Below are 15785 nucleotides of genomic sequence, written 5' to 3' on the forward strand. Positions count from 1 at the left end.
CCTTTTGTAGTCATTAACATTGTGTTTAAATTTCATTGATTTCTATTTACTTAAACTAAAGTTATTGTGCGAAAACCAAGAATAATGCTTATTTGGGCCCTTTTTTGGCCCCTAATTCCTAAACTGTTGAAACCTAAACTCCCAAAATCAATCCCAACCGTTCTTTTGTGGTCATAAACCTTGTGTCAAAATTTCATAGATTTCTATTAACTTAAACTAAAGTTATAGTGCGAAAACCAAGAAAATGCTTATTTGGGCCCTTTTTGGCCCCTAATTCCTAAAATGTTGGGACCAAAACTCCCAAAATCAATACCAACCTTCCTTTTGTGGTCATAAACCTTGTGTTAAAATTTCATAGATTTCCATTCACTTTTACTAAAGTTAGAGTGCGAAAACTAAAAGTATTCGGACGCCGGACGACGACGACGACGCCGCCGACGACGCCGACGCCAACGTGATAGCAATATACGACGAAAATTTTTTCAAATTTTGCGGTCGTATAAAAATAAATGAAACATAATTTCAAATGATACAATGTAGCTAGCCTTATGGAATATTTTGTATGTTGTGCATCTCTTTTCTCCTTTTAGTGACAGGGGGCCTATTTTGTATGGTTGGCTGCTTCATATCTGGTGATGGGATATACATTTAGTTATGCAGTGTTGAATACAAGTCCCCACCCCCCTAATTGATAGGAATTAACAAAACAAAAATTCTTTCACTCAATCTCAACAACAAGGCAAAAGTGAAGTAAATCAATATAAGCATACTACTGGTTCTGCTCGTTTTCTGCTCTTTGGTTGGGTTGATATCTCTTTGACACATTGCCCATCTATATTCTCAATTTTAAAGATTATTCAAGTATGTGATATGTGATAAATATCCAAAAATGAGCTTATTTGATAAAATTCAGCCTTGATCCACAATTTCTTGAAAAAGTAACAAAGCAAAATACAACATGTGGGTACATGTCTAATTTACCAGGAAAAAAGTCGAATAATTCAGGAATGGCAAAACTTGAATTTGCCCAAAACTAAAAGCGAGCTTTTTTATATTACACTCATGCAAAATAAAAGGGAAACACTTGAGGCCAGAGGGAAGATATAATATTCGGTTGTCAGAAGTATAAAATAAACGTGGAATCTTATTAATTATATAACAGTGAAATTGCTTAAAACAAAATATTCATGAAAACAACCGAGTCAATAATCTGATTTTTTTTAATAAATATGGTGACATTTCACTTCTGCACTTTTTAATGTTGATGAGTCTCACATATTTAAAAAATCCTCTTGTTAATAAACTTTGGAGCCCATAGTCTGTTAAACTTTCATTTATTAAATCCTGCATTAGTTCAACAAAAATATCCGCTTATAATCACTTGAACCACCTAGGATACCATTCTGTACATGAATATATCTCTCATAACAAATTTCATATAAATTGCTGATTCCAGGTATCAAAATTTTTATCCTCCAGTAAAATTATTCCTCTGACAGGATGTGTTGTCTTCTGAAAATGAAATATTTTGTTATTAAATTAAGTTTGTTAATTCAATCAAAAAGTAATGAAGAATGATAATTATAATATATTGTATTTCATTGTTATTGCCATCTATGACTTCAATACAGTCTGCTCAAGTCATTCTCTTATCTAACAAAAACAGATGCTCCGCAGGGCGCAGCTTTATACGACCGCAGAGGTTGAACCCTGAACGGTTGGGGCAAGTATGGACACAACATTCAAGCTGGATTCAGCTCTAAATTTGGATTGTGATAAAATAGTTGACACAGCATAGGTTTCTGACACAGAATGAATGTGGTCTAATGAACTTAAAATTTTTTTTTTGCCTTTGAGCAATTCACTATGCTGTTGAATATTAATCCTCTCAAAAAAATGTTTGAAGAAATTTTCTTTTTATTTATGAAATCTGAAATGAAAAAAATTGACCCCCCCCCAATTTTTTTTTCACATCCCCCTTTCCCTTATTCCAAAACTGATCTCAATTCAAATTTCTAATGGAGTTTGCAACAATAACTACTCATTTAAATACATCATAAAATATTAAAACGTAAAGAAAGTGCTTGTAATCACTGAATGGTAAAGATTGTTTTAATTTATCAGTTGGTAGTAAAAGTGAATATACATTGTATATTGTATAAAACAATGATTTAAGTTGATTCAACTACTATTCTGGACAAAGAAAGATAACTCCAATTGAAAATTCTTGCTATTGCACAATATTGTACAATTAGATATTTCTTGCTATTGTGCAATACTGTGCAATTGAAAATATTTGCTATTGCACAATACTGAGCAATTGAAGATTTCTTGCTATTGTGCAATACTGTGCAATTGAAAATTTCTTGCTATTGCACAATACTTAATATAATAATTTTGGATCCTGATTTGGACCAACTTGAAAACTAGGCCCATAATCAAAAATCTAAGTACATGTTTAGATTCACCATATTAAAGAAGCCCAAGAATTCAATTTTTGTTAAAATCAAACTTAGTTTAATTTTGGACCCTTTGGACTTTAATGTAGACCAATTTGAAAACGGGACAAAAAATTAAGAATCTACATACACAGTTAGATTTGGCATATCGAAGAACCCCAATTATTCAATTTTTGATGAAATCAAACAAAGTTTAATTTTGGACCCCGATTTGGACCAACTTGAAACTAGGCCAATAATCAAAAATCTAAGTATTTTTTTTAGATTCAGCATATCAAAGAACCCCAACTTGGCCAAGGATTCAATTTTTGTTAAATCAAACTAATTTTAATTTTGGACCCTTTGGACCTTAATGTAGACCAATTTGAAAACAGGACCAAAAATTAAGAATCTACATACACAGTTAGATTCGGCATATTGAAGAACCCCAATTATTCAATTTTTGATGAAATCAAACAAAGTTTAATTTTGGACCCTTTGGGCCCCTTATTCCTAAACTGTTTGAACCAAAACTTCCAAAATCAATCCCAACATTCCTTTTATGGTCATAAACCTTGTATTTAAATTTCATAGATTTCTATTGACTTATACTAAAGTTATGGTGCGAAAACCAAGAAAAATGCTTATTTGGGCCCCTTTTTGGCCCCTAATTCCTAAACTGTTCAGACCTCAACTCCCAAAATCAATCCCAACATTCCTTTTGTGGTCATAAACCTTGTGTTTAAATTTCATTGATTTCTATTTACTTATACTAGTTATTGTGCGAAAACCAAGAATAAAGCTTATTTGGGCTCTTTTTTGGCCCCTAATTCCTGAACAGTTGAAACCAAAACTCTCAAAATCAATCCCAACCTTTCTTTTGTGGTCATAAACCTTGTGTCAAAATTTCATAGATTTATATTTACTTAAACTTAAGTTACAGTGCGAAAACCAAGAAAATGCTTATTTGGGCCCTTTTTGGCCCCTAATTCCTAAAATGGTGGGACCAAAACTTCCAAAATCAATCCCAACCTTCCTTTTGTGGTCATAAACCTTGTGTTAAAATTTCATAGATTTCTATTTACTTTTACTAAAGTTAGAGTGCGAAAACTAAAAGTATTCGGACGACGACGCCAACGTGATACCAATATACGACCAAAAAATTTTCAATTTTTGCGGTCGTATAAAAATGGTCAGATTTATTAAAACGCTTCATTTGCATGGATATGATGCACATCATGTAAGAGTTAATTCCCTTATAAAGCCTTATATTGTTTTTTTTATCATAAAATAAATTTAAATTATGGTACCCTTCATTCTTGAAATTAGGTTTTAAATCCAAATGTAACTATCTTGACATTTATACAGCATAGATAACAGAATAAAATCTTTAAACTATTAAAAGAATACCATTCGACCTTCAAGTCTGTGTATGATTCTTTTACCTATATCTCATTAATTATAATTTCCATCCTCAATTTATTCCATTGGCAACTTTTATATATAAAAAAGAATAATTTAGTATATAATTATGTCTGACTGTCAAATGTAGATATTTTCAGTCAATTCCCTTATGAAAACAGTCTGCATACCATGTATATTATGTTTTTGTTTCATATTTGTGGGATTGAAATCATAGCACACTGTAAATAACTGACTGTTTTTACCCTAAACAGACACTTTTGGATTACTTACCCATAATATATTCTAGTCCTATTGTTTTCTATCAAAATCATTTTGCTTTCAACATTACTGGACACTGGTCGTTGACATTCCATTTGATTACTGTTTTCTTGTTGTATGTATATCACACATACATGACATACACATGCACATGTACAAGTGTTTTTTGTTGATATATAAAAGTCCTATGTATTGAATTTTTGATTCATAGTGAACATCTTTCTCCTTCCTGTAAATATAAAGCAAATGTACATACAATTACTAAATAAATTATATACTAAATTATTCAAAGCAAAATTAAACTTTGCATTGTTATTATCAACACATTAATACAAATTTGCCATATGAATTACCAAGAAAATACATGTTTTTACTAAGTATTATAAATAATTATGCCTCAAGCATTTTGCTCAATACATAAAAGTTAAAGGCAATAATGGGCAAAGAAAATATTTCCAAGTCTTGAAAAATTATTTTTTATGTATAATATAAAAAAGAAGATGTGGTTTGATTGCCAATGAGACAACTATCCACAAAAGACCAAAATGACACAGACATTAACAACTATAGGTCACTGTACAGCCTTCAACAATGAGCAAAGCCCATACCGCATAGTCAGCTATAAAGGGCCCCGATAAGACAATGTAAAACAATTCAAACGCGAAAACTAACAGCCTTATTTATGAAAAAACGAAGAACAAATATGTAACACATAAACAAACGACAACCACTGAATTACAGGCTCCTGGCTTGGGACAGGCACATATATAAATAATGTGGCGGTGTTAAACATGTTAGATAACAATGTTTAATATCATAACATGGAGCAGATTTGTGTGTTAACAATCCTTTCGTTAACATTTTTATATTCAATTAAATTATAGTGTACATAAATATCATAACATGTACAATACAAGCTAAAATTATATACATTTTGGGGGCACTCACAACCCAGTTTTTCTCAATTTAAATCCTGGAACCACCACTGTCATGACTATTGAGACCTTGTTGGTAAAAATTTGGTTGATTATATAGGGACTGAAGCATGACTGGAGCCCCCCCCCCCCCCCCCCTTTATGAAAAGTTCTGGTTTTGCCACTGAAATTTGTTAGTTTCTGGTCTGACATGTAAATGTATGTCACTGTGTAAACTCTCAAATGGGTGACGGGTGATTGGTTAATGACAATGGGGATACTACATGTATCTGGTTTATTTTTTTATATATGGGAAAGAAGAGTATGGATAGTGAACCCCCATTGTCAGAAACAAGTACCTATAATCCCTTTCCCTTTGTATTGTATCAATTTGTGTTCATAAAAGATTTAATTTTTATAGATAAAATATTAAACTTGAGTGTACATGTATTATATAAATGAAATCAGGGACATATAAAAGTTCAAAGTTCTTTATTTTCCAATTAAGGGCACCTGACGGCAATAATGACAACAATACACAATACATTCCGATTCTTAACACATAAACAATTAACATATAATGAGTTTTGTCTCTTGCTTGTTCATGTTGTTATAAGTGTCAAAAGTGTTGGCTGTTATGTTTTATTGTTCATTGTGTTGTTGTTTTGTTTTTATATGTTTTTATATGTTCATGTGTTTCAGCAATGATCCTTTTGTACTGGATTTTATTTTTTTTAAATTAGTTAGGTAGTAAGTTTATAATGAAGATAAAATTAATTGTTCCCAGATGAAATGGGAATTTATTTATATAAGACCAGGTATAAAATAGCCAAGAGTTAAAGTGAATATGTCTTACATTCTAATGATTTAGTACATGGGCGTCTTAACTTTGACGTGCATCAAAATTCACCCACCCCACCCCCTTTTTTAGAGAACTTACAGTCGGCATGAAACATGATCATCCACGCTTTCAAATTTGATTCGTTTTGGTCCGTATTTGCAGTTTCATGTTTACAATGTTCACAAAGTGATAGCGTGAATTATTTCCAGGGAGATCGTGAAGAACACTTTTTTTAATTTTGTCTGTCCAGTTTGAAAACGGATGTTGACAGTGGGTATAATATTTCTGGAGACAAGGGCGGATACCCCAGACCGAAATCCGAATGTAATAAAATAATAAAAGTGATAAGGCAGCAACCATTTGATTTTCTGGGGGAGGGGGGGGGTTTCTGGACAAATTTTTTTCGTGACAAGTCGAAAACAATTTTTTTCTTTCAATTTTAGCATTACATATACTGGGTGGCAGCTGAGGGTGAAACAAACAATTTTTTTTTCTCAGAATCAAAAACAAATTATTTTTTTCTCCAAAAACTGGAAACAAACTTTTTTTTCCAAAAAAAACCATAGCCCCCCCCCCCCCCCCCCCCCCCCCCAGAAAATCAAATGGTTGCTGCCTAAATAGTAAATTCATTACATGAAAAGGAAATGATGAAAACTTGGATTTCAATATTCATGTTTCATATTATTTTACACTTTATTTTTGCCGTTTAAATCATTTCTTGGGATACGACTTCTTTGAAAATAATTACCTGCAATATCTGGAATAAAGTTTTATCTTTTATGTTGTGTGGCACAAAGTTAAAGCATCCAAGAATGTCATAAAAGCAACTTTCAACGAGGAATGCCAAATCCGACGTCAAATAATGGCCGCCATTACGTGTTGACAACGTCGTCTAGTGAACCGTATCACTGAGCGCCGAAATCCTTACTCAGGCGCTTCCGGTTGTCCTACTGTGTAGTGATTTTGATTTTACGATAAATGTATGAATGAACGATAATTTTATGAATGAACAAGAGCACCTGACCTCTTAAAGAAACACAAATTAAACATAAAAAACCGTATTTATTAGGAGATAATTCAGTTAAATTTTCAATACTAAATCAACAACTGAAATGAATCCATATTTTGTTGAAACTTCGTACGAACGGCGGAAAACGGAATCGCATTTATAAAAATGTACTTTTTTTCACTCGGACTTCTATGTTATTTGATAGTCAAACGGTTGACCCTTTAAATACAAAAATACATCTACAAGAACATATTCTGAAACTTCTTAAATCCACTAACTTTTTTTTTAAGTTTCAAGCTATGTATTGCATTAGAAAACATACATAGGTGTTAAAGAATGACTGACCAGGAGCCTGTTTAACAAAATACTATGGCTTGATCTGGGCGGAGTCTCTGATCTGGGTCACAAAGATGGCCATACGCGACGGCATAAAAGCAATTGCTTTAAAAAACCTTTATGGGATTGGTCCAAGGGATTAAACTCTGGAATTGTTAGTTTAAATATTACAATTTTAAGTCATTTGGGTAGAATTTCTCTCTAAAACTATCAAATTTATAACTAATGGTAAATGAGGGGAAAAGTGGTATTTTTTATACTGTCAATAACATTCAAATATAATTTAACTAAATGCATTTGAATGCAATAGAGTTTTGATATTACAGAAGTTAAATATCTAGGACTTGGAGAAAATTTAAGTTACAGCACACATGTTGACTCATGTTTTTTTTTATATATGGTGAGAAACACAAGACACACAGTTTATGGCTAATCTTATTATTCTAATGTGATGCTCTTATGCCTCATAAACAAAGCTGTGTTCTATAAAACCTTGGTCATACATTCACAAGACCATGTTGAAGTCACATGTAATTGAATTTGCAATGTCACATGAAGGTCAGTTGTATTTTGAATGACACTGAATTTCAAAAGTGACATTTTTTAGGCAATTACTTGCTTGCCTAGAATTTCATTAAAATGGTAAAAAAAAAAGAGTAGGTATATTTGCATTCTACAATTTAAAACAATCAGAATACAACTAACTTTATTATCCCAGTCATAATGGTATCCTAGGGTGACCCATCTCAACTTCATCATCAAACTATCTTTACTTGTTATATCCTTACTGCAAAATAAAATTTATAGCAAAAAAAGATTTGGTGTGAATAATAGAAGTTCTACTAGACAGGTGTTGTACACTATACCTTTGTATAAATACAACTTTATACAGAACAAGACATTGCAGCAGTATAATTGATGTTATACTGCAATCAGCTATTTTGCTATACAGATAAAGCTATACGTATAAACTTTAGCTTTATACGTCAATGACCTCAACTAACCTATAAGCCACGCCTACTTAATGGAACTTCTGTATTTCATCAACAACGTCACGCCACAACCATGTTCATTTTCCCTTTCTAATTCCTTATTTTGTCAATGTCTTACCGCCTAGATTATGCTCATAGGAAAATACCCCAAGAGGGAAATTCCAAACACTTTTTAAACAATATTTGTTACATATTTTTTTTTTTTTTAATTTATTTTCGATTTCAGTATAAAAACAATACACGTATAGTGTCTTCAAATATGAAATTTATTTGTATTCGGTACGAAACAGTGGAAATGCTCGGTTTAACCTCGCATTTCCCCCGTTTCTAAGCCTCATACAAATAAATATCAAATTTCAAGACACTATACGTACATTGTTTAATTAATAATAAACGTGTCTGGCACCTGTAAAATATGTACAATTACTGTAATATCTGTTATTTTTATGCCCCCGCTGTGGCAAGTGGACGTTTAGTGTTACCATGGTCTGAATGTCCCCAAATTGGTTCCTGATCTCAGACTTAAAAGTTTGCATTAACCAAATGTTAGGAAACTTATATATACGAATTAAGATCAAATTTGACTTATGTCCCTTATAAAGTTATACACAAGCGAGGGCATCATTTTATTTATTTATTTTGTTAACAAGATTGATCGTTTATATAAATATACAGTGTTAATTTCCATTGTTTAACCCAAGCGTACATTTTAGATAAATAAATTGAATGAAAACTACGTTTCCTAATTTGTGCATTGGAATTAAAAATTCGATATGCATCATTACTTTCTTTTGTTTACAACTCTGTCTTGTATTGTTCTGGTCGTACTATTTCAAATATTCAATTTATTTTGTTAATATTATTAGATATATTTTTCTACCAATGGAACAAACTTATGATAGTCTTATAAGACTATTATTAATAAATGTCTTCTTTGCTTTGAACCAATATCAAGAACCATTTTCTTTTATCATCTTCCATATTATTCTGTATAAATACTGGAGTTGTTATTTCTTTTTAATTTGCATAGCTTACTTAATCTGAAAACTTACACTGATCAATTGCATTATTTAAATTTGATAAAAACTTCTTCAATGTCAAATTGCAATTTATGTTTTTTTACTTTTCTAATTATTATTGTCCTTAATTTTAAACAAATTATTCCAGTCCATTCACACTAATTCCTTTCCCTAGTATTATTGTACATGTACTATACAATACTGTGTATTCACTTTTTGAGGGAAATTTGTTTTTTTTTTTCAGGATACATGGTTTTATTTTTCTTTTTGCATTCAAACCATTAGAAAATTTAGAGACTTAAAAAACACTCAAATTTATCATTCATTTAAATCCAAAGAGTACCCACAGATAATAATTAATCATTGTACATATATTGACAAACCTATAGTTAGCTTTACTGTACCGCCATACATCATGTTGATCTACTGAAGATAGATGGGAATCGATATTGGTGATATTTGGTGCCAGTGGATAAGTTTTAATGCATTCCTCCATCCAATAACGCTGACCTCCATCTTCAAATGGGTTCGAAATTATTATGAATCCTGAAAGTAGTTGTTTGCAAAATGAAGATCGATCATAAACCCTTTTAAGCTTACCCAGCTGAAGTACTAGTGAGCTATAACTACCACTTGGCTTTCTTTAACTTTTACACAAATCTTCTCCCTTGAAACACTATTGGAAGTTAAAGTATTGACACAGATATTCGTCTCACCTGATTGCAATTTTTATAGTACACAAAATGTACCTTCCAAATGGTTAAATTCAAATGTCATCATTAAAACAAGTAGACTATCAATAACTTTCAAGGTCAATAAACCTTAACTGAGGATGCAGGCCAAAATTATCTCGATGGAAATGAGACCTGCCATTACTAATACATGTACAACTTCATACAAAATACTATTGATTTAATTACCCCTTTTTAAACTGATCTAATCAGAATTAAAAAAATTGTTGACACAACTGCAGTAAATAGGTCCAAGGACACAGTTATCGTCCTTTGGTTTTCGTTGTCTACGAATATAGTCCCTAGTGTAAACAGTGTATAACTTGCATGTTTTATTTGATACACTTTCCCAATTTATTTCTTGATATTAAATGCATGAAATATTAAGTAGGGGGATGTATTTACATGTTAAAAAAATTTGGGTGCTGAATCTTCATGTTAAGTAGTGATTTGGTCCAGTTTAAAAAGGTCAATTTTTTTCACGTCTGAAGCTGTCAAACTGAATTTTACACCCCCTTAACACAGAATTGTCAATATTTTGAGTTAGAGCTGGTAGAAGTTTCTATAATTTTGATATTATTTGTCTCACTGGTAGTACACTACACTGTAAAAATCTTTTTGAGAAATTTGAATTTATTGTCTAAAAGAAATGCACTACGAAATAACTGTGTTCTCAGGCCAATAGCATGCCTTAGTCTATAAATTGTGTCTTCGTCAAGGTGAGCCTGAAAAGAAATTGTAGGACAAATCCTTATAAGAGCTATTGCCCTTTATTAAAGGACGATTTTTACAGTATTTTGCATTTATGTGAAACTAAGGTAGATCATCAAAAACTATAAACAGAAAATTATCAGAATATCAAATGGCTGAAACTGTGGGTCAACTAGTACTCTTTCCAGGAGTTATTGTCCTAAACTTATTAATGATGTTTGACCAATTTCAGTGATTTTCTCTAATATATTGAAAACTAGTATACCTGTGTATTTTATAAAAGATTAAAACAACTTTTTCATTTAAAAAAACATTGATAGTACATGTACATGTATATACTAACCTGGGCAACTGTCAAGAGTGTATGCTTTCCATTGATCAACAGGTTTAAGTCCTTTTACAGCAGGATGGTCTTGGACTTTGAGAGTTAATAAACTGACCTATAAAGTGTAAAAAATAAAGGAATTTAAGGAGCAGTTTATACAATAAAAAATCTTGAGATAATTACTGCCTTTGAACAAAACAACAGCTAACACTTTAATTTGCAAAAATGCACCTGAACAGCTAAATGTATTACGTAATAAGAATTATAAATCACCTGACTAAACGTGGAAAATTACCAATTAATTATTCTTTCATAGGCTCCAAGTTTAATTACGGCCCTCTAAGGTATTTGGGGAAAACAAAGCTTTGAAATGAACTGCCAGATGAGTTTCACAAGAAATCATCTTTAAATCAATACACTACTAGAACTTAATAAATTCTAAGTCAACTTTTAGCCTACAAAACCAGTTACTTATGTTCTTTTCTCTACTTTTAAATTATTGCTTTGTTTAAGCATGGAAAATTTTGTTTCTTATGCTTGTAGTGCCTCTGCTATTTTGTGCTTATTTAAGTCACTTAAGTTATTGATATGTGCATTTTTTATGTTGCAAACACTTTTAGTTTTGTGTTTTTAACCCATGCTTAAGAGTATGCTTTAAGCTTGTATGTTTTAGCTGTTTGGTGTAACTTTTTTATGGATGTTTTCTAATCAGATAAGTTTCTGTGGTCCATACTCTTTCAAACAATATCTAACCAGGTGCTCCACAGGGCGGAGCTTTATATGACCGCAGAAGTCGAACCATGAACAGTTGGGGCAAGTATGGACACAACATTCAAGCTTGATACAGCTCTGAATTTGGATTGCGATCAAATTTTTGACATAATATGGCCTGTTTTTTTGGCCCTTTATTCTTAAATATTCTGTAAAATTAACCCCAAACTGAATCTCAGCCTTCCCTGTGCTATATGGAAGTTTCTGACACAATGTCAGAGAGATCCATACAGTTACACACAAGTTATTGTCTTGAAACTAGAAAAATGCTTGTTTTTGGCCCCTTTTGGCCCTTAATTCCTTGACTGTTTGCCCAATAACCCCTTAAAATAAATCCCAACCTTCTACTTACGGTATTAAACATTGTGGTACAATTTCAGAACAATTGAAATACTAATACACAACTTTTTGTCTTGAAACTAGAAAAATGCTGTTTTGGGACCCTTTGGGCCCCTAATTCCTAAACCTTTGGACCCTAACCCCCAAAATCAATCCCAAGCTTCCTTTTATGGTTATAAACATTGTGTTAAAATTTTATTGATTTCTTTTTACTTATTCAAAAGTTATTATCCGGAAACAATCCGTCTTTGGAAGACAACGACTATGACGACGTGATATCAATATATGAGCAACATTTTTTTTAATTTTTGCAGTTGTATATATAAAAATAGGTACAGGACAGCACTCAGTCTCAAACTGTCTACAAAGACAACTTGCAGATGCAGATCAATGTAAATGATTTTTACAAAAGGGCCCAGAGTCCCAAAACTAGACTACGTCTGGCATGCAAAAAGTATAGGCACTGGCTACGGTTACATGGAAATGTAACAATAATAAACATATTATTGTTACATAGGAGACTAAATGCCAGAATGCAAAGGCGGATAAGGAACCGATTAATTACGAATGTAACAATAATTACTGAGGCTACGGTTACATGGCGTTATTGTTACATGAAAAACAGCAATCATTAAACTTAAATTTTGTCTAGTTTTGTTGTCTTAATCTTGCATATGTACGAAATAATACTTGTAATAATGATAAATAATAAATATTATCGTTAACAAATGGTGTTTAAATTGTTTTTTCTTACGTATAAATGTTATGGTTTTGGTGTTTTAAAGATATTACTTTAGATAAGTAGTGCCAAAGGCGAAAATATGGACCAATGGTTTGTTGTTGAGAACTCGGGCTGAGAAAAGTGTTCACTTTAAGTATTTAACTGCACACCTACTTGTATTACTGTCATTATACAATGCACAATGCAATCTAATTAAAAACCGATCTCTCATCGCTCCTGTTTCTGATATGTCGCGTGGGAGATCTAACGAAACCCGCTTTGAGGTCATATGTGAGTGACCTCGTAGGTGTGTCTTTTTCGACCAATGAAATTAAGTCTTCCACGATCTTGAAAGTTTAACGTAAGGTAAAGGGATGTAACTCATTTTATTTACGACGAAATCGTCAGTCAAAATAATTCATAAACTTTTTTGATTGGCTTATTAATAGGTCGTCATCTCATTTGCATATCATTATAAATTCATTATTTTTAGTTCACTCACATGTGACCTCAAAGCCGGTTTCGTTAGATCTCCCACGCGACATATCAGAAACAGGAGCGATGAGAGATCGGTTTTAAATTAGATTGTGCACAATGGATGAAGAGATTCTTGTGACCAATTTTGTTGTGGGTGAAAAATTTAAAACTTGGGATTCGTTTGAAACAAAACTGAAACAATATCAGGACACAAATTTCATTCAGCTATACAAACGCAGTTCTAAAAAAATTGATTCATCTATAACAAAGTTTGCTAACTGTGAAGTAAAATACTGTGAACTTCGGTATACATGTATCCACGGAGGACGTAATTTCGTTTCAAAATCAGATGGAGCTCGTCCAAACCAAAGGTAAGTTATTTTAACCTATAAACGAATATCAATTTAATGGGTCATAATATTCAATTGGTTTCATAATTCAAAGTTTGAATTGACACAGACCAAGTCTCCAACTCTTTTTCGCCATCTTTCAACGACATATTTGCTACATCTACATCATTTAAATGCAGAGGGTCTAAGACCCATTACGCATGTAAGTTAAGTCATTCAATATGGTGCTCATTAAAAACATTTTTATATGTGAAATTAAAATCAAATGTTTGTTTTGTGACTAGCTATGCCAAATAGCTTTCGAGAACAGCCTCACATCTTCTTTAACAGAGTAGTATGTCTGCCTCTGCCTCTTGGAACTTTCTTGCCTCGTTTTTGTTGTGAAATTTTAAATTGTTTCTTAAACCCTGACCGAAAGCATTGTTTTTATATTTTCAGCACTTTCCAGATGAAATGCCAAATGTTCTTGAATGTAAAGACGGTGTATTCCTCGAAGTCACGAAATTCAACAATGAACATAATCATGACATTACCAAGGTGAGCATCAACCCTTTGTAAAAATATTCCTTTAATTAATATAATTGATGTAGAAAAAAACAACTTGTCATTGCCTTTTATAGCTCACTATACGGTATGGGCTTTGCTCATTGCTGAACGCCGTACGATTTCTGTGTCATTTTGTTCATTTATGCAGAATTGTCTCATTGGCAATCATACCACTTTAGACTTTTGACCCAATTTAACGGTCCATGGAACATGGAAAATGATAATGCCAGTGGGGCATCCGTTTACTTTGGACACATTCTTGTTTATATGTTCTCTACTTAAATTTGTACAATCTGTTGCAGGCGTCTTACCAACACCTATATCATCAGCGCAAGTTGGATTCAGACGTAAAAAAGAATGTTGAGAAATTACTGAACATGAAGTCAAACAAACGTATATGTAGAAAATGTCATTGCAAATAAATAATTAAAGAATTAATATTTAATAATTGTATGTATTGTAAATATAAAATAAATGTCTTTAATTTTTATTATCTAGTACATTTTAATAGACCTATCGTATATTGCTGTTTTTCATGTAACAATAACGCCATGTAACCGTAGCCTCAGTAATTATTGTTACATTCGTTATTAATCGGTTCCTTACCCGACTTTGCATTCCGGCATTTAGTCTCTTATGTAACAATAATATTTTTATTATTGTTACATTTCCATGTAACTGTAGCCAGTGCCAAAAGTATATGCGACACCATATATGCATTATAAAGGTTGAGGCATTGAAAAGGAATGTATTGTGACCTGAGAATTGTGTATTGACAGGTATTGTAAGTGTAACCGGAGAGCACGAATTTCGTTACAAAATTGCTGGTCTCCACCGGGACTCGAACCCAGGACCTCTGTGTTACAAGGCAGCGTGTTAACCGACTGAGCTAAAGAAGTACTTCCTTAGCTCAACTGCTTACGGCTGACTAAGTATCTACCAAATGTTTTAAGGGAAGCAATCCCGTCACACTTCCCCCACCTCAAGAGTCATCATACCATTATGACTCTCATACAAACATACCCTAGCTAGAATTCCTCACTAACTACTGTGGGTTTTTTAGTTGGGCGCCAATGTAACCGGAGAGCACGAATTTCATTACAAAATTGCTGGTCTCCACTGGGACTCGAACCCAGGACCTCTGTGTTACAAGGCAGCGCGTTAACCGACTGAGCTAAATAAGTACTTCCTTAGCTCAACCGCTTACGGCTGACTAAGTATCTACCAAATGTTCTAAGGGAAGCAATCCCGTCACATAAGTATGTCCCATTATATTTTAGGGGTCCTTGATTGGAAAATAACAGACCTTTGACAGAGATTCTTCAATGTCTATTACATTGGAAAAATTAGGAACAGGATTACGCTGTTTATAACGTTTAAATTCGCCTTTGAAATTATCAACTAAATCTGTCATCTCCTCCAGTGAGGTCCAGTAAAGTGGTAATTTAAGGTTTTATAGACCACAGCAAAGAAATAAGGACACAACGAACATGTGTCAAAATATCTAAAATAAATGTGGCAATTTTATAAAACAAAATTTCTTAGGAAAGATTTTGTGTATTTATTGTCAATAGTGTGTCAT

General features: G+C 32.5%; 1 protein-coding gene and 1 long non-coding RNA gene across 2 annotated transcripts in view; one reads left to right on the plus strand and one right to left on the minus strand.

Moving 5' to 3' along the window:
• The window catches only part of LOC143067546 (nucleic acid dioxygenase ALKBH1-like), a 38686-nt gene extending 23030 nt beyond the window's left edge, over window positions 1–15656 (minus strand). Inside the window, exons 1-4 of the mRNA XM_076240889.1 lie at window positions 15510–15656; window positions 11018–11114; window positions 9616–9778; window positions 7927–8008 (exon numbers count right to left, since the gene is read on the minus strand). Coding sequence (XP_076097004.1) covers window positions 7927–8008; window positions 9616–9778; window positions 11018–11114; window positions 15510–15617 — 450 coding nt within the window. The 5' untranslated portion in view covers window positions 15618–15656. The remainder of the gene's footprint in view (window positions 1–7926; window positions 8009–9615; window positions 9779–11017; window positions 11115–15509) is intronic.
• On the plus strand, window positions 13432–14592 carry LOC143067550 (uncharacterized). Its single transcript, XR_012975970.1, has 3 exons — window positions 13432–13678; window positions 14096–14194; window positions 14506–14592. It is a non-coding gene; the product is annotated as an uncharacterized LOC143067550 (long non-coding RNA).
• Window positions 15657–15785: the final 129 nt, after the last annotated feature.

Source organism: Mytilus galloprovincialis, chromosome 3 (assembly GCF_965363235.1).
Source record: "Mytilus galloprovincialis chromosome 3, xbMytGall1.hap1.1, whole genome shotgun sequence".
NCBI classification, from domain to species: domain Eukaryota; kingdom Metazoa; phylum Mollusca; class Bivalvia; order Mytilida; family Mytilidae; genus Mytilus; species Mytilus galloprovincialis.